The following is a 20,299-nucleotide window of genomic DNA, read 5'->3' on the forward strand; positions in this document are numbered from 1 at the left end:
TTGGTCATTCAGGTGCCAGTGAGGTTACCGTAGCTTCTTAACCTTTTACAGGTGAAAGGGTTTTGCCTCTGGCCAGGAGGGATTTTATAGCACTGTATACAGAAAGGTGGTTACCCTTCCCTTTATATTTATGACAGCTGCAATGTATCAGAGCCATCTTGGCTGTGTCTACCCTAGCACTTTTCCAGCCAGTGATGCTCCTCCAGTGGCGTTGCTAGTGCAGACAGTCTCAATAACAAAGCCACTGTCGGGTCAAATTTAGCCCAAAATTTAATTAAGTTTTTGCAAAATCTAAACCCAATACAAGTATAATAAGGATTTTACTTTTTTAGTATTCCAATTCTGATTAAAAACTCCTAATTTTCTTTGAATATATGCATTTAAACCTTACAAAGTCTGGAATTAACGAACTAGAAACTGACAGTATATTTTCAATTTCTAAACTGAAAAAAGTGAAGAGAAAGCAAACAGCATAAGACTGTTTTTTTAAAAAAAAGTGTTAGTTTTAATCTAAAGTGACGACAGTAAAATAGGCAAGGAGTTATTTAAATAGTTTTCTTTTAAAACGAATAGGACTAAAACATATACAGCAACTTGTCACAACAGAAATAGGAAGTGGCAGCAAGTGATACTGCCCCACACTAAATATTACCTTGATCTCTGAGTTTCTAAAATTTTGACAAGCCCATTTATTGACCTGAAAAAGGGTGGGGGGGAAAAAAGGAGAAATTAGATGTGAATAAAAACTGAATTCCATAATATAGTGAACAAAGCAGGGAAACGAGAACCAGGAACTCCTGAGTAATAATCCAACTCTTATTAAATTGTTGTACAACCCCATAGCAATGTCCATTTTTATTTCTCTCTCAACTTGCCAGGAGATTCACTATCCATGAAAACAGAGGACTACTGTTACAGAGGACAGATTTTATTTAAGCAAAATTCCCCCCGTAAGTACATGTTGCTGGGCCTAAACATTTTCACTTTTATTTAGGACATTTTGTTAAAGCAGTGAAATGGGAAAATACTTTTTCAAACTCAGTTTTTGGTGTGTGTTTTTTTGTTCTTCTCACAGGATGTGGGGATATTGTGGTGGCAGCAGAAGACATTTTTGCCTACACCTCTAACCACTAATCTTGTCCAGATTATTTGTTCATTTACTTACAAATGATAATTATTCTGCATCCTCCTTGCCTCCCCAGATATCTATTAATTATTTTTAAAGGTATATTTAGAAATATTTAAGCATCGATACAAAAAAATGAAGTCTGAAAAGTTAAAAAGGGGTTATACCGTTACTAGATAAGAATGGCAGAGAGTCCTGTGGCACTTTATAGACAGATGTATTGGAGCATAAGCTTTCGGGGCTGAATACCCACTTCTTCAGATGCACGTAGACAAGGTTGGTGCACAACAATCACCACATGCAAAAAACCAAGATTTGTGGAAGTACATAACTGTATCAGAACACTATTTAATCTCTCTCTCTCTCTCTCTCCTGTGAGCAAATAATTTGTGTCATGGTAATCATGCAATCTCCAGTCCCTGTGCCAGTCATAAGAAGCAGAAGTCTATATATAAACAAAAAAACGGTCAGTCAGTGTAACTTATTCATACTATAAGTTTCATACCTGACAGCTGTTCTTATTTTATTCAGTTCTTCTTGTGAAATCAAATCTATTTTATTGATGATTATTAGATCAGCTAGTGCAACCTGCCTACACAGGAAGACAAAATAAAAGAGAAGACAAAAATACATAAATTCATTTTCCACAATGCAAAGTTACCACACTTCCCATGCGCTCAAAAAAACTGCATATCATGACCAAAGCAAGAAAGTCTGCATTGAATTAGGAGACCAATCAATATATCAGTCGGACCACATAATGCTTTCTGATATACTGCATTGTTGATAGGGTTAGGGAGTGTTCCGCTACTAAAAACATTTCTTGCAACTTCTTTGTAAAATTATTGCATTAAAACAATTTATTTTAAATTACAGTGTTAAGGACAAAGCTTTTTTCATTAACACTGTACTCATAAATTCTGTATGTATCTTACTCTTCATACGAATGCACTATCATTCCCCCCCCCCCAAATTTCCTACTGATGATATCACCAGCAAAGTCAGACCATCAGCTTTTTAATCACCATGTTGTCTGACCCTGTGCAAAGCAGGTCAAGATTAGATAATGATTAAAATACCAGTGGTCTGTCTACACTAGTGATCCCACTGTTACCACCACTACTGGAACTACACTGGTATGTTACAAGAAAAAAAGCAACGGCAGATGAGGCTATGCAGAGTAACGCTCACTCCAGTGTAGAGGATTAAACTGTGATCTTTTAGCTCCCTTGTACTGTGGGATAGGCAATCTATGAACCACTTAGTCCCTCTTACAGTCTGAATTCAAGATAATAAGCGACAGTAAAAAATTCTAAAGCTGTTTTTAAAGTAAACCTCCTATTGGTACTATCAATTCTTTTAACTGAAAATAAAGAAGAATATTTCTCTACTTTTCAGTTTACTTTGGGCATGTAACAAAACTTTGTACACAGCCTATTTAACTATGTAGGCAGTTTCCCACTGCCATTTATATGGAACTTTAAAAAATAAAAAATAAAAAAAAAAGAAAAAAGGATTGTAAAATACAGATGTTGGAAGGGGAACTAAAGCGCAGGTACAGCACTTGAAACTACTATTGTGGGGTGGGGGCAGGGAGAGCGGAGGTTGTTTGGGTTTTTTAAACAAACTGACTAGATCTTAAGCTGTATGCAGTGTTTTTGTAGCCATGTTAGTCCTAGGATATTAGAGAGACAAGGTGGGTGAGGTATATCTTTCATGGACCAACTTCCATTGGCGAGACACAGAAGCTTTGGAGCTTAAACAGACCCCTTCTTCAAGATCTAGGAAGCACAGTGTATGCTCGAAAGTTTGTGTGTCTCACCATCAGAAGCTAGCCCAATAAAAGATACTGCCTCACCCACCTTGTCTCTAGATCTTAAGTCGACAGTGAACAAACGACCCTGTGCAGGCCCACTGAGATGACACTCATTTCTTATGAACATTTACACACTGAAGTTGCTAACTTTTACCAATTTTACATTAATAGTTTTTATACTGATACCTAGTTGCTTCATTGATAAGGCCATCAGGTTTTTCCTCTGTCAAATGCTGAACAAAGATTAAAAACAATTATTACATCAAGAGTATTCATGTAACAAATACCCATTTAAACATACATCAAAATCAAGGTAAAAATCAGTTTTAGATACATTAGTCAAGAAATTAAGGGGGATGATATCTAGAGTATTTGTATGCACCGGCTCATCTTTATTATTTATATAAGCAACGTGATGGTAAAAAATATAGACATCCACCCTTTCTGGAAGTTCAAATCTGTTTCTTTACCAACATTTTTCTTTTGTCTATTATCGTAGGATTGCTGTAGAATGCTGAGCTTTGACAGTTTTTGTTTAAATGTTTAGGTTTATTGTGAGAAAAAAAAGCATTAGAATCCATGTTGTGTGTTAGTTTACAGGGGAAAAAAAATAGGTATTTTAAGATCAAAAGCTAAACAAAAAGAGTAATGTATATTTCAAACAAACAGTAAGTTAGTTATCTTGGTAACTGCAAGATGTCTAAGGGTCATTAAACTAGTTTGGGGGAATCATGCATTAGCATCTACCACTTTACTTTTTTGTTTTAATCAAATTTTGCTTATCAGTTGACAAGTTAAAGATATAACTTTTGCCCCAGGTCTGCATGAGCCGGCCACCATCACCCAGGAAACCTGTCGTAATTTCTGTTTCAAAGGATTGGGATGCACAAGAGTTCGTGTCTGATGAGCCTGTGATAGTTTCACAGGATTTTGATTATCCCATTATCTGTGCTTTTAGCTGACTCAACAATCAACTATATTATTTTAAAATTGATTTGGTTTTAAAAATACTGCTGATTTAAGGTGGGAATAAATTCCACGGCATGCCCATCAATTTAAAAAAAAATAGGAAACTACTCTTTCAAATAGATTGGTTAGACATCTAAAATGACTTGGTTCTAAAAAAATCCCATTGCATAATATCAGTCTATTTTTTTCCTAGCTTTTTTTAAATCAAAACTGTTTTCTAACTGAACTGTTTAAACAGGTTGTGCAATAACAGGAGGACTAGAATGAAACCTCTCTTCTGACCTTTTCTCTGTAACTCGCTACTCATCGATTGTATTGCATTAAATGCTGTCAGATTTGAAGCTCTGAAAAGAGCAATGTCAGTGGCCTGACTGTCAGGTCTTGAGAGTAGAGAACTGTCATTTCAAGTTGTCCAATCATTTGCCCATGATTAAAAAATGAATATTTCAGATTGCTCGGTGACAATCCCATTAGAGTGATAGTCCATGATATCAATTACCACTTCAGTTTCAATTTGGCTGGCTGGCCACAGGGCACTATTTCTTAGCTCTGCTTGTGATGGGTTGGGTCGGGTCTGTGAAGCATGACACCCTTAAATTGCTGCCTATTATCCCAGTGTCATTACTTGTATTGCCTTCAGAATTCTTTGAATCACAAATAGCTGCTGAGGTCAGGCTTTGCAACCAAAAGAAATGGACAAGTTAGCAAATTCTTTATACAAAGCAAAAGTTATTTATCTGGCATATGACTGAGAAAATTTAAAGTTTCTATTATCCTGACAGTATGTCAGTTTTGCACCGGTTTACTGATTTAATAATATAAGAGGTTTCTACTGACTAGCAGAGATGTTAAACATTTACTATATATTATTTCAAAACTTCTTACTGTTGTTAGCACTGTACTCAACAAATGTAAGAACATGCACTAAACCCAGAAATTGAACAATTATAGTATTCAGGTATATACATGACCCTGCTCTGTGCAATGAAATTAGTTTTGCTTCAATACAAACCAAGAATCAGCATTTTGCAAGTAATGAAATGTCCAGCATAATGGATTGAAAACAAGTGTGGGAGTCAAAAGGTACTAATTCTTTCTCTGCCACTTCTTGTATGGCCTTGGGCAAATCACATAATCTCTCTGTCTCAGTTTCTTCTTTAGTAAAAAGACTAAAACTTATCTCAGAGCGATGTTATAAAGATTAACTGGCTAGTGTAAAGGCTTTTGAAGATGTATAACATTTATAGTGCTTTACATTATTCTATTTGGATAATAAAACACTTTTGCAATGCAATGCAATGCAATGCAATCTAAAGATAGTGTCCTGAACACTGCACCTTACTGAAACAGGATATGATGTGCAAGAACTTCTGGTCATCTAGAATTCTCTATCAGAATTATCAGAGAGATTATAAACTTCCACTCTGGGTACCTCTAACCCTCTTGAGTAAAATGTAGCTAAAGTTAGGAATGTTTAAAACAAGTTTCCAACTTCCCTCCATCTGATGCCTCACTATTCTTGAAGCTCTCCAGGAAATAGAACTAATGACAAATGGCATGCTTTAATTAATCCTTTATAGATAGCATTAAAAGTTTAAGCACTCTAGCTATTTTGCCAATTCTTTGCCATTTTATTTTGATTCCACTGTTCTACATTCTCCCTCACCAATTGTATTTTGAAAGCACTGAAAAAAAACTTCCACAGAATTTTGTAAACTTTACTGCTAGTACATTTTATCATAGTTTTTTCCATTGTTTTACCTCAGTGTTTCATAAGTGTCTCCCTCACACATGCTTTGTCCATATTAGACTCTTTCTAACCAGATTTTGGAATATTAATAAAAAACACTCAAAGGTCACAAAAATGTAGACATAAAATCCTAAAGAGCATAGAGCAAACAAGGATATCAATGAAAGAAAGATCTCTTAATATTTTTATTTCTCTTTAAACACTATCCTTCAGTTTACCTAGAACATTAAGTATGCTTAAAAACAGAGGAAGTATTTAGATGTTAAAATCAGGGAAACTCAAAACATTTTAATAGTGTTGATCACATTTTAATTGCACCTGGTTTCATTTATGATAATTGTGGGCCACCTCTCATTTCACTCAATTCCACGATATCCCTGTGACAACTACGCTAATTGTCTAAAATTGAAAATTTGTATTTTTAGCTCTCTTTATCCAAAAAGTTTTAGCCTTTTTGAAATTAGTCACAGTACCTACTGTTCTCATTTCAGTTCCCTTTCCTCTCTCCACTGGTCCTCTCTCCCCACACATACATGTTTGCCTGCCATCTGGTCCTCTCCTCCTCCACTTCCTTGCTGTATGGTCCTCCTTTAAACTGAATATATGTCTGGCCTCCTGGCTCTCTTCACCTTTGTACATACTGCCTTGTTCCCTTCTTCCTATTCCCCTAGATACTCTTTTTCTAATAGCAGTTCTAATCCTGCTGATGACTGCCTATTCCAGTCCCTGAGATCAGCTCCTCTTTCCTTTAAAAGTAGCACCGATTGTTGGTGGGGACCAAAGAGGGTATCTTCATCTTTCCAGCCAATTTTACAGTAATCTAAGATCCGGTTTGCAATTAAGAGCCTGGATATCTGTATAAATTGCTAGAGACTAAGAGGAACAAGTACTACCTGACCTAACAATTCTCAGCAGAGAAGTGCTCTGCAGACAACAGCTGGCGAACTACTGTGTAGCACTATTTCTTGTTCACCTACAAAGCATTACATTAAAGGAAAGGAGAAGCTTTTTAACACCCTTGGATTATCTGGATGAAACAATGCTGCAATTTGTTATGGAACTGCAATTGTAACACAGCTTCATGCACCTCAAGAATTAGAAATTAATATTAGAAGTTAATCCATAAACAAAACATGTAAAAGACCATCACTTCTATCTACTCTTTTGGTTTACAGTGTTTTTTTAAATATTACTATCTTACCTGAAGTCCATACTTGGCATCAACAACAGATACAATACCTGGGGGGGAAAAGTTTGTAAGTGACGTCTAGAATGAAGAGTACTGATTAAGAAATAAACTGAAAACTGCTAAGAGTATGTTAGTGTCTTGAATAATTACAGGGGCAGCACCAACCTCAACAGTTAAGGTCACACAAGAGTTTTTATTCTAATTCCACTTTCAGTTACTTATAACCTCACAAAACTTTCACCAATCTGGCTGAAAATATTGTAATTGTTTCCTAATTATCTAGGTTCTTATATGGTGCTCATCACTGTGGTATGTGAGTGCCTACCAAAATGGTGAGGTGAACACATAAGAGAGATGCATCTTTCTCCTTGTTCCTGTCCGCAGGGGCTGGATGTAGGGAAAGGTGTGGTGGTGGTGGTGTTATAGGAGTAGTATTCTGAAGGAATTGAGAACATGGTCACTCTGATCATTTCTGGGAGCAACTTCCAGATACATAGCCACTCACCAAGAGAACCATCTCCTGTCACACATAAGCTTCACTCAAGTTTGGCAGTGGAACACAGCTAGCAAAGGAGGTAAACAAGAACAGAAGGTGAGGTGGTCCCTCATGTATCTTGGACCAATCCCACAGAGGACCAAAACTATGCATTTGAATCAGTATTAAATGGGGGAGCCAGTTAAGAGAAAAGAGAATGAAAGGCAATGTGTTCTTGGTGGCCTATGTTATTGAGCAGACAGGCGCTCTCAGACTGGTCAAAAGAAATATATATTTTTCTAAGAAGAATGTTGAGAAAGTAAGTAAAAATGTGAACAAAATAAGCCCAACTACAATACTCTGAACATTTTTGAGAGGCTTACCACTCCAGTGGACCTCAGGAGACTGCAGAGGAACAAACCAATTGGTGCAAGAGAAAAAAAGGGGGACAGAGAACAAGAGTGCTAAAGAAAGGGATTGAGAGGAGGGAAAAAAACAAACCAACCAAAGATGGGATGTGTAGATAAGTAACAAGGTTCAGAATTTCCTACTCTATCCAGATCCAGAAATTCTTTAAGTGGCCAGTACTGTGGAATCGTTTCAATGACGCAACTGATACCAAAGAAAGTGAATTCCACCAATACAACCAGAAATTCCATAAATCATATAATTAGTGACTGTTTTACATGCTTCTATACAGTGTTACAGATATCTGCTCAGACACACTGTTTTCAGGTTACGGACCGTTTATCATGATGAAAAGTAGTGCCTATGTAACTAAGAGTCATCACTACCTTTGATTTCAGAATTTGGCATGTTTGCACAAGTCCAGTAAAAAAAAATTTCTAAGGTTTAAATATATGTCATTGAGAAAATAATGAATACGAAGTCACCCCTACATAAACACTAGCAAATAAGTTTTCACTCATGCCTCTGCTAAGCTACTTGTTTATTTCTTGAAAATAAATTGTCCAAACAACACTCACTAAAGTGGGAGAAACCCCTCACAAGTATTATAGAAGACAAACACACACTTTTTCTTACCATCAAGATATATGTCACTTCCTAGTTCAGCATCAACCCAAAACATGGAGGCTACAGCACCTAATAAGCAAAACATTTAGTTGCAAGATGGATGATGTATCAGAAAACACTCATCTCTAAGCAGTTTTTAAAAATCACACCTGTTCGAAGTTGCTACTCTTCAACTTTCCCCCTGATGCCAGAAGAACACGAAATCAAGTATTAAAAATGTTGGTTCTCCAACCATATATTTGGTGCAATGATGATGATGCAACTCCTGAAAGCAGTGATAGCAACATCTAAGTTGTGTGAGGTCTAACAGGTACATCATAAAAATAAAAAAATTCAAAACAAAAGAAACCCCTAAACATGACTCTACCACCATGTCAGCAATCACATTTCTTAATTCCAAATTCTTTATAGTTCTCTTCTTCTGTGTTTTTTTCCCCTTTGCACCTCTGCCATTTCACTAAAACTGATCCATCCTTTTGTTCAAAGTAAGGGCTTGTGCTCATCCTCCTGAACCTCTACACTATTTTCTACATAGTCTCACACTTCCTCCTCTTCTCCGCTCACACTCCTGACTACACTTTCATGATTCTGCTCTCTTACCTCTCCAACCATGCATTTCTCATCAGCTTGCCTTGTTGCTCCTTTTCCCTGATCCTTTCTCTACTGAATCCCTTTTTCTAGGGTACTGTCATTGGTTCCCTGCTATCCCTGGGTGATCTTATCTACTCTAAGTTTCAGGTACCCCCCTCTATGTAGTAGCAGAGAGAAAGGAAGGATTTATGGTGGGAGGAAAAAAGGTTGGATCAGGACTTATTTTTTCCCCAATACCCTGCCCAGTTCCTCACGTGAGAAAGCAGTGTCGGACACACATGAAAATAACCCAATACAGCATGCTGGGTTACATATGAGAAAAGTGCAGCCGTGTAATAAAATCAATTTAGATGCATTTAAACCAGTATAATACTAGTTCGTACCAACGTATCTTAAATTGGTAACTGAAGCTTAATTGATACAAGCAAGACTAACCAGTTTAGTGCGTCTACATTAGAAGTTTGCACCATTTTTAAATTGATTTCATTACACCAGTGCACTTTCCAGGTACAGACACGGCCTGACCAAGAAAAAATTCCGGAGGCTGACAGCACTTCAGAAAAGCTGCATCCATTTCTTTCTCAGTATGCAAGTTAATAGAATAAGAATTTTTGACACCATTAGTAATTTTAAAAAAATAATTAAATTTAGTATTATTTCTGAGCCTGGTACTGGAACCAAGTATCTTTCTGAAATGTCATTTGTGAAACTCCTTTGGAAGAAAATGAACTGGTTTCCAAGCTGATTTTATAACCGTTAATTATAAAATCAATATTAAACAAAATGTTTATTTATTGAACATTAAAGCTTTCCTTTGAATTAGTAATATTTTGTTGAGTTGATACCAAACACTATAGTTTTTCTGAAGTCTTCAATTTCAGTATTTAATAATGACACATTTTGCTTCATCACTGATGGTTAAACATTGAAATGAAAAAACGCTGTATTAAATGTCTAAGGTACTTTTTGTAAGAGTAAAGGTGTTAGCATTAGTGGCCTGGTCCAATTCTAACTCAGGTTTATATTTATATTCATTTATATTCCCACAGTAGTTTATGTTGAATATGCCATATTTCATATTTCCTTTCACATATGTGTGTACACATCATGTCGCTGGAATTAATTAGCTGTTGATATTTCCACCCCAGAAGAGGATGCTCTTCAGAGATAGGTAGAGTAATACAATTACAAGAGCTAGATTATCTATTGCCTTGCACCTTGTTTGGTCGTTTATACCTCTGCAAAGCATACAATGGAGTGAGTGGAGAATTCTGACTTGGCAGCATTTCATATTCATATAGGAGAAGTAAATGACTACACAAATCAGTGGAGAATTGATCCCTCACTCTGTAAAGCACTATGGGATTCTTGGAAGAAAAAGGTGCTATTTAAATACAAAGTATTTTCATTTCCTTGAAGAAAAAAAATAATCGTGGAAGGGTAAGCATTGCATGTGTCTCTGAAATAATATGTCAACCTGTTCATAAAAAGCAGTTCTGAAAACATGTGGACTAAGATCAGCCAATAAAATTTAACAAGTCAATCCCTTCGCAAAAAGATATCTGCTCTGAGAGGAAAGGGTAGAGGGGTATAATATTCATGGTTATTCCCGAAAAGCCCCAGTACAAAAAGGGGCCTAGTGTCTTCAGGATAAATGTTATACATTTATAAATAAGACATCATGATTTGTTTTGACATGAACTGATTTAACATATAACAATATCACAACATGAAGAGGAGAAGATGACAGCAATAAAAAGTATTTTATTTTTCAAAGCATCATGGCTCTAGTTAGTGACAGGGCTGTCTAAAAGAATGAAATATATAGGGAAAACGAATGATAACTGAACTCATTCCAATGTCTAAAGCCATCCAACTGAACTGACAAGATGTGGTCCCCCAAGCATCACTTTGTGTCAACTATGAAATACCTGTCAGCTGTTTACAGTGGTTACTCATGCAAGATATAGCAAGGGCCACTAGATCTAATGGTTTCCTGATATCTATTGATTTTTTTCCCCTAAAACCTTAATAGTTTTCCAATTTGACTTAAATAGGATGTGTGTGTAACAGGGGCTGAATCAATGTCCTTTCTTTTAAAGAAAATTACTTTACCATGACAATTATTTAGCTTTGAACTGAAGAGTGTCAGTCTCCTAAATGGGAAATAAGAATTTCCTTCACTTTCTTGGCTAAGAACAGGTTTTTAATTAACAGAGGTCAAGGCAGACTGTTTTTAAGATAGCTTTCCTTAATTTTGAAAACATATACATGTCATTTTTGTATACTAAAATGTAAACAGCACCCACTGAATCGTTGACATCTTTTATTACTGGACTGGAAAAAATAAATAATTATATATGTACATACAGCATAAGAGATTGTCTACAAATTCAGCAATATTTAACTCTGGGCTACAAGCTGTGAACTGGAAGTTTCTGTATATTCATCTGATTCACACATTTAGATAATACATTTGCCTATTTGACAGTTTGCTCTGTGTCTTAACAAAATACAAGTCCATAACTGACAATCCCCATAATACATGTACATTATATATATATATATATATATAATAAAAGCATAATTATAATCTGAAAAGTACTACATAAAAATAACACCTCCTTACTCAGAGCCATCAGTTTTTATACCACACTTTTCACTGCCATGTCTGATATTTGCTGCCTGCATATTCTGAACCACACTGAAAAAATATATTATCATTTTTTCCACTCCTCTTAGCCTTCAGAGCCCAGACTGCTGCAGGTGAGTGTGTTGGATTCTATTCTGGCTTGTGCAACAAAGTATTTAACTGATCCAATTTCATAATTTGTATTGCAGTCAAGTATGTGAAAACATACCACACTATCAGACGTTCAAAATAAAAATGCAGACTATGCAAGCAAATAAAAAATGATTTCTAACCTTCTTACAAAAACAGGATATTCACCATGGCTATATATTATCTACCTGGATCTGCCAATCCAGTGGTTTCTAGTAGTATGTAGTCAAACTTTCCCTTCTTCTGCATCAGGTTCTCAATAGCTTTCAAGCCATTGTCCCTGTTAAAAAAAACAAAACAAAACTCTAAACTAGAGCAGCCTTTAGAGGAGCTACAATAGATATGAATATATTTTATGTTTTTTATTCATATGGAAGATAACGTGGTTTAATCCTTAAAGCAAGGGACTGGTAGTTAGAATTTGTAGTTTATACTCGGAATTGCCAACTACTCACTGTGCAACATTTGACAAATCACTTAACCTCTATCTTATTTTAACTAACTATTTGGTAATAATATATCTTTATTGGACCAACTTCTGTTGGTGAGACAGACAAGCTTTGGAGCTACACAGAGCTCTTCTTCAGGTCTGGGAAACCTACTCAGAGTGTCACAGCTAAATACAAGGTGGAACACATTGATTAGCGTAACTAGGTAATATATATGTCAAATGACTTTCAAGGTAAAGTGGTCCATTAACACCCCTCCAGTCATAGGGAAAGGAAGGGAGGAGGGGAAGCTTGTTAGTGGTTTATAAATTGTTGTAATAAACCATAAATCCAGTGTCTCCTATTCCCTCCATGATTTTTAGTATCTAGCAAAGTGAATTTAAGCTCCCAGGCTCATCTTTTGAAAGTGTTGTGCAGGTTTCTTTTGAGGATGAGAACTGATAGGTCAGATAGACAGTGATCCCTTTGTGAAAAGTATTCACCCACAGGTAATGTGGTGTCTTTGTCTTTTATCGTTTTCCTGTGAGAGTTCATTCAAGAGCATAGTGATTGCCTGATTTCACCCACATAGTTGTTATTGGGGCATTTAGTGCACTGGATGACTTATGGATCTTGAAAGGTGTGTTGTGGGGAGTATTGATCATTGTAGCAGTGGAAATATGTCTGCAGGTTTTGCATCTGTTGTTTGGCATAGTCTGGTGCCGCTTTGAGTTGGTGTGGTATTATTAGTGACTCAACAAAAGTGTTACTGTACATCCCATTAGCGTTATAAAAGGAATCCAACATGTTAATTACATGCATCAGCATTCATAGTGTTACAGATATTAAAAAAAAGGAAAAGACCTAGTAGGTCACCTACTCTGTCTCCCTGTCAATACAAGATGTCACTTATAGTACCTTTTCTACTGCTTTGTCCAAGCAAGTCTAAAATGTCCCAAGTGTTAAAGCTTATACAATTTCCACTAGGAGACTACTCTACAGCTTAACAGGTCTCACTGTCAGAAAGTTCTTACTAATTGGGGACTATATTTCTGACCATAATTTCACCCCTTTATTTAATTATAACCTCTCCTCTGCACCCCAAATACTAACCTTAATTTTTCGCCCTTGACTTTTATTCTTTTTAAATATTTGTAGAGTTATGTCTCCATTACAGTAATCTTCGGCAAGTTATATTAATATATTTGTTTCTCTTAAAACTCTCTTCAAATCAATCCCTCCAGCCCCTGATCATTTTGATTCTCTTAACTCTCTCCAATAGGTTCTTCATGTTTCTGGACAGTAGATGCCCAAAACTGAACACAGTGTTATTAGTATTGCGGTAGTGCCAACAAGCCCCAGACATGAGCCAGGGGGGCCCCATTGTACTAGACACTGTAAACAGAACAAAAAGATGGGAATATTGCAGATGTGGTCATTATTCCTGCTCCTTGATGTGATGCCTCCATATATATCTATATCTATATCTATCTATCTCTCTCTCTCTCTCCACAACTACATTTAGACACTGTAAACCAAAAATTCTCCACACTGCAAACTCGTGTATAATTTGCTGACCACTATCATTCCTATGTCTTTTTTAGGATTACTGATTTCCAGGTTTCTGCCTATCAAGTATCTGTATTTTGGATTCCCCAACCCTATTTCACATAGATTATTTTGTATTCCTCCCACTCACCAACACTGAATTTCATCATTATGTGTGCTATGTTATGTCCATTTTCAAATTCAAATTGTTCTAGGTCTTTAAGTATTACTTCTCCAACCTCACTGGTCTTTGTAGCTTTTCTCAATGTAATACCATCAGCAAATTTAATCAACATACTGTTAATTTCCTTGACAACTCTAAGGCAGGTCTTCTCTCAATTTTGAAGCTCCTCCACCACCTTCTTGAGGTTAAGCATGACTGTTGTCTGCAAGTTATTATGGAACATGTGTATTCAACGATGGCTCTACCGCACAGGTAGAACATGAAGGCACATAGGGCAATAAAACCTTCTGTAACTATTTCCATGGGTGACTGCAGACTGGAAGGAATCAACATTTGCAATTTCATCTGCGACAGGAGAATCCTCTGGGGATGGCTCTCTTAACATTCAATTAAAAAATAAGAGGCTAAACAAGGGGGCTCTACAATTCAGCTAGTCGTAGTTTTATCTAATAAGCAAAGCCTTTCAAATGAGCTACTTTCCAAAATACAATATTTGAATATCTTATGGAGGGCATATTGTACTAATTAGTCATTCTATTTTATACATTGTTATTGACTTCTAATAAACCACTGTGCTCAGTTTCTGTGATACTATCAGTAGAACATTCATTCCTTTTGAGAGTGAGAATTTGTGGTTGTTATAGATATTTAACTATTCTGTGGTTGTTATAGATATTTAACTATTCTTCTACCCCAATAGGTCAGTCAACATTTGATGCAAGTATGTAAAACAATTATGATACAAAGTAATAAAATACCAAAACTGAAACACATGCATTACTTCAAGGATTCTGACATAAAAAAAAAAAATAGAAGAGCAAAAAGTTCAACATCATTTAGCTTTTTTTTTTTTTTAAAAAACGCTGTAGATGATATACCTAATGCCTATCAAATATTCAGGTATACATAATGGACTGTGAAAAAATTAAATTTAAAGAGAGCAAACCCCAAGCTTACTCCTAATGTTTATATAAACCACCTCCACAAAATATTCCTTACTTTACTGAACAGCACAGGCAACCATTTCTGAGCTCCAGCCACTCCTCATAGAGTTCTCCACCTTGACTTATAGCCAAGGATTTTTCCAAGGCACTTCCTAGAAATACAGGAAGGGTGTAAGTGGCAAATTTTAAACCTACAAACGTGCAACAATACCTGAAAAATAAGATGAGAAAAATTCAAACGGGGTAGATTTCTGAGCCTTATTTGTGTTCCATGTTCTCATCAAGCCTTTCTGACAAATTCTTTAGACTTAGTTTAAGCAATCATTTTTATAACAGGCAAATTTAAGGTCCAAGAGCCAGATCATCCTATGAAGAACAAAAAATAAACTTGTAAGACGTACAAGTATTCCCCATTTATTTGAATGTGTAGGCGGAATGGAGGAGAGGCATTCACAGTGGTATAATAGTCATTTATGATGCTGACAAATTGAATTTATGTATGAGACAAAGAAAAATGGTTTAATACTTAGCTCTTACACATTTTTAAAACTGCAGACATTAACTGAGAGGTTGTGTGACTTGCTTAAGTCCAATTAACAAGTCATTACCAGTACTAGATTTAGAGTTTCACGGTTCTTGACCCCCAACTCAGTGCTTTGTCTATTACTCCTAGAAATAATCTTCTCTCGACTCCGCTCAAAAATTATGAATTGAGTTATCTGTAGCAAGAATTTTTATAATGAAGATGGAAACTTGCCAACATCATTATAGTAGGGTAGGGGATTGCACAGGTTCTCAGTACTATATTTCTTCATCATCAACAGCCATATAAAAGCAGAGCAAAGTAATCAGTTCAAATTTTAAAAAATTAGCACTAAGTTTCTGGAAAAAGTGAAGGAATCTCATTTTCCAGCTTCAACACTTGCAAGCTCTACTACAATCATTTGACATATTTCTTGCTAGGGAAGCTTGATTTATTACACTACTAATCTTCTCTCTAGTTTGGTCTCGTGCAAGTTATTTATATTCAATGTTAGTTGAACAGCAATGTCTACTAGCGTTCTTTTGAACAAAAGGGATTTGACATATCCCAAATCTATAAGCAAACTTTTGAATGTTTATTGTAGTGTTCATCCCATACGTACAAGCTTATTGAGGACATGGTCTCAATTTTACACTGCTTAGAAACTGCATAAGCCACTCCGATAGCCTTAGTTTGTGGATCAATCAATTTAGATATCAATCCATGCACCATTATACCATTTGTCTGCTTTTAATAGTTTACTTTCCTAAAGCATTTCTTAACAAAATAGTAAAATGTTTATGTATTCCAATTTTTGTTTCTATACAACATTTCTGTAGCATTACATACCTTCTCCAAACTCATTTAGAATAACTGCTATTCTTTTGGTATGTTGTTCTGTCAAAATATAGTTAAGAAGAGTGGTCTTCCCAGCACCTAAAAAACAGCACAAATTTCAGTAGATCAAAAATAAAGTATAAAGAGAATTTTCATATTCAATATTACCATCATGCTCTTGAAATATACTTTTTAGAAATTAACAACCAATGGAGTGCTAATACTCATTCTCTGATCTGATAAAAAAAGAAAAGGAGTACTTGTGGCACCTTAGAGACTAACAAATTTATTTGAGCATAAGCTTTCATGAGCTATACCTCACTGCATCCGATGAAGTGAGCTGTAGCTCACGAAAGCTTATGCTCAAATAAATTTATTAGTCTCTAGGGTGCCACAAGTACTCCTTTCCTTTTTTGCAAATACAGACTAACACAGCTGCTACTCTGAAATCTGATCTGATACCTTCAGAAGCTTTACATTTTATTTTTATATTTGTAATTAAATTTTTTAAAAATTATTTGTAGTACTTGGAAGAGAACCCAGGGCATTATTGCAGCACTCCACATAAATCTTAAGAAGCCTTACTGAGTTCCCTCCATGCCCTGTAAGTCTTAATGGGCTCATCAGTCTCTTCCCACCCATGGCAAAGCTTTTGATATAAAATTCTTTCTTTCCCCATTTGATAAGACTTCTTAACAGTGACGTTACATTTTTATCTATTTTTGCAATGAACTAGGCTGAAAACTTTTCTTTTTAAATGAAAGTTTAGGTTCCCAGCAATTATTTGTTATTCTATATCAATATTGCTGGAGGAGATATTTCATGGCATTGTTTCTAAAGAAATGTTAATAATTTCATACTAATCAACTAAATTTTAGTCCTAGGCATGAGAACTCAGCTAGGCAAGTTCGGTAGAGGTGGTTTCATCTTCTTTTTTTTGGTGTGTGTGTGTGTGTGGGGGGGGGTTTAAAGGTGGCAAAAATCTTCCATGGATTTTTGGAATTGAGATACCCATTATCACTTCAATTTTGCTGAAAAAATTTATCTCAGCCCTAGATCTAATCTAAGTTTTGAGCCCTATATGGATTTCTATGAATCTGAGAGTGAGAGGCCAAAATTGGGCTTATAAACATAAATTGAGTTGCGACCTTAACTATGGAGCAACTGTCACCTCTCCAGGTCACTATGTTTTTGGGGGAAAAAATATAATTATCATTTTTGAGGTGGTTGGTGAAGAAGCAGAGCAGCAGGGGCTTCTGCAGCTGGGCTCCCTAAGAGCTGAGAAATAAAAAAAAAATTCTGCATCGGCTCTCTTGAAACAGATTTTTTTTTAAAATGTCCTTTCTGTGATTTTTAAACCAATCTCATGAATTTTGAATGCTTGGGATTGGCAATACTGCATTCATACAATTTTGCAGTGCACTTTTTCAAAGGGTGTCAAAAGTGTTTGGTCAGTTATACAATCAGTCATGCAAGACATCCATTTAAACACTTGGCTCACATTTTGCGTGCTTACTCATGTAATCTTAGCACTCATCTTTTGATGGAACTAAATGGACTGACTGCTACAGATGGAAAGCCAATCTAAGGTTTTGTCTATATAGCAAATTACTGCAGAGCAAGCCAGGATGTGCACCAGCTTGCAGCACAGTAATGTCCCATGTGGACACTCCTACAGCACACTGAAAGTCCCAGAGGGCAGCTTGGCTGTAGATTCACACTCTGGACTTGCCATGCAGTGACTTGCTGTGTAGACAAGCCTTAACTGTGGAGGTCAGGTCTCATGAGCTATTTTATAAGAGTAACCACAGAAGCTCATTTAACTCTCCAAAATGATTCCACAAGCACATTGTGACTTTCTAAAGATAGTGGTACCATGACACCAAGTTTGTACTGCACATAGTGTAAATGGAAAACGCGTAGTTTAGAGGAACATCAGAAGTGATGTTAGATATGCAGTTATGCACTCTTTTTGTCATGACATTTAGAACACTAGGAAGATGGCTGCATGGTTTGTTTGAAGTAGTGCTCCTCACTCGACAGATTCCTCAACTGCAAGTAAAACATATCACATGAATAGGAGCCACAAGTACTCCTTTTCTTTTCACATGAATATGAAATACGTTTTATTCAAGGAGAACAGTCAAATTCCTCCCCATGCACCCCACTGAAGCCACGGTGCAATGCATAAAACAAAATGTTGGTTTTGTATGGAAGGCTGTCAGAGCGCCAATGAAAAGCACATAATAGGGTGGGTTTGCTTTGTAAAGACCCCAGAGAGGAAGCTCAAGGCTTTGTGCCGCTAGGTGAGCTGGTTACCTAAATAGCCTGTGATGACCGTGACTGGGATCTTGGTGCTGTGGCTGAGTCCCGCCTCTTCTCCCCCAACCACCTGATCCTCTATGGGAACCAGCTCGGGGCACTCCTCCTCCTCCATGGGAGCCTGGGCCATCGCCAGCCACAGAGCAGCCTGGAGAGAGAAACAACGTGAGGCAGGGGAGCCCTGGGAACAAACCCACACGCGCCCCCATAAGATCCGCCCCCCAATACGCCCCGGCTCCCCCCGTAGCGCACGAGCCTCAGAGGGCTCCGCACACCTGTGGTCTCTCCACCCCTCTCCCGGGTGCGTCACGCCCACGTGACGGCTGGCCGAAGCGTCACGACGCGCCACCAATGGCACTAACCGCCGCCGAATCGGCGACGCCCGGCACAGGAAGAGTTAAAGAGGAAACTGTTTTTCTTGCACGGCCCCCGGGACTCCAGATGCGCAGGCGCAGCTTTCTACAGCACATGCGCACACCGCACGATGCGGATTCTCGACTCGCGTGCGCAGCCTGTTCTTTCAGCGGCCATTCTCTCTATCAGAGTCACGGGATGATTATCGGCTCGGCAGTTGGAGCAGCCACGTGTCTAGGGGTGGGGGGCGGAGTTAGCCGCGCGTCGCCCGGGGAGCAGCGGCTTGTCCAGGTGCGGCTGCGTGGAGTGGATGCATCCGATGAAGTGAGCTGTAGCTCACGAAAGCTTATGCTCTAATAAATTTGTTAGTCTCTCAGGTGCCACAAGTCCTCCTTTTCTTTTTTACTTTGTACTGAAAGTCTTTGACTTGGGTGGTGCTGTACTGGCTGCTATAGCTTTTGGTACGCCTAAACTGATAAGTTGACAAGATAGAGTATGAAAAAAAATCCTCATTTTCCTGTGAGCGTTCATTGTGAATACAGAGACTCTCTATTAAAGTTTCAAATGTATGGCATGATCATAGAATATCAGGGTTGGAAGGGACCTCAGGAGATCATCTAGTCTAACCCCCTGCTCAAAGCAGGACCAATCCCCAATTTTTGTCCCAGATCCCTAAATGGCCCCCTCAAGGATTGAACTCACAACCCTGAGTTTAGCAGGCCAATACTCAAACCACTAAGCTATCCCTCCCCCCATATTTACCCTAGCAAGGTAGAATGAACATAAATAAAACATGCATGTTTACTAGTGCAGATAATTTTAAAGCAAACTTAGCAGAACTGAAGTCCTTTTCCCAAACAATGCAGCTGGAGTATTTATTTTAGCATACTAGGAAGCCAGATATATTGCACACGCTTCTTATTTCAACTTTCAGAAAAGAACAGCAGGGTCGAAGATGCCAGAGTTCATTATTAATGGTTATTTATCTAGATTGTGGTAGCCCTCAAACTGTGTTTGGAACTTTCTAAATGCAGAGAAGACATGGTCCCTGCCCTGAAGGACATCCAATCTGAAAAAGATAAAAATACAGAAAGAATGGAAAAAACAGATACAGTGTACAAGCAGAGAGATTGCGGGAGGGAGAAGTCTAAGCAAAATCAAATATACAAGTTCTTTTTCATCGTTCAACATTTGTGGATCAGCTCAGAGTGGGCAGTGGATGCATGGGGGAAACTTGGAATAAAGTGTGTGGGGCTTGGAGAGGTGGACAAATGGGTGGTTGAGACTAGCACCATAGGTTGGGGAGAAAGTGATAATGGGCAAATAAGGAAGAGGTAGTTCTGAAGAACTTTGCAGGTGATCCCAAATTGCTTGAATCTGATGTGGTGGAGAATGGAGAGCCGGTGGAGGGATTCAAAAATGGATG

The 20,299-nt window shown here is 37.3% G+C and overlaps 1 protein-coding gene across 1 annotated transcript in view; it reads right to left on the minus strand.

Annotated features, from left to right (window-relative positions):
• CBWD3 (COBW domain containing 3) overlaps window positions 1–19,048 on the minus strand; it is a 42,658-nt gene extending 23,610 nt beyond the window's left edge. The window contains 10 exon segments of the mRNA XM_043514547.1: window positions 653–697; window positions 1,632–1,718; window positions 3,129–3,175; window positions 6,863–6,900; window positions 8,370–8,429; window positions 11,922–12,013; window positions 14,893–14,989; window positions 16,210–16,296; window positions 18,517–18,667; window positions 18,795–19,048. Of these exon segments, the coding sequence (XP_043370482.1) occupies window positions 653–697; window positions 1,632–1,718; window positions 3,129–3,175; window positions 6,863–6,900; window positions 8,370–8,429; window positions 11,922–12,013; window positions 14,893–14,989; window positions 16,210–16,296; window positions 18,517–18,649 (686 nt within the window). The 5' untranslated portion in view covers window positions 18,650–18,667; window positions 18,795–19,048.
• Window positions 19,049–20,299: the final 1,251 nt, after the last annotated feature.

This window comes from Dermochelys coriacea, chromosome 5 (genome assembly GCF_009764565.3).
Source record: "Dermochelys coriacea isolate rDerCor1 chromosome 5, rDerCor1.pri.v4, whole genome shotgun sequence".
Lineage (NCBI taxonomy): Eukaryota > Metazoa > Chordata > Testudines > Dermochelyidae > Dermochelys > Dermochelys coriacea.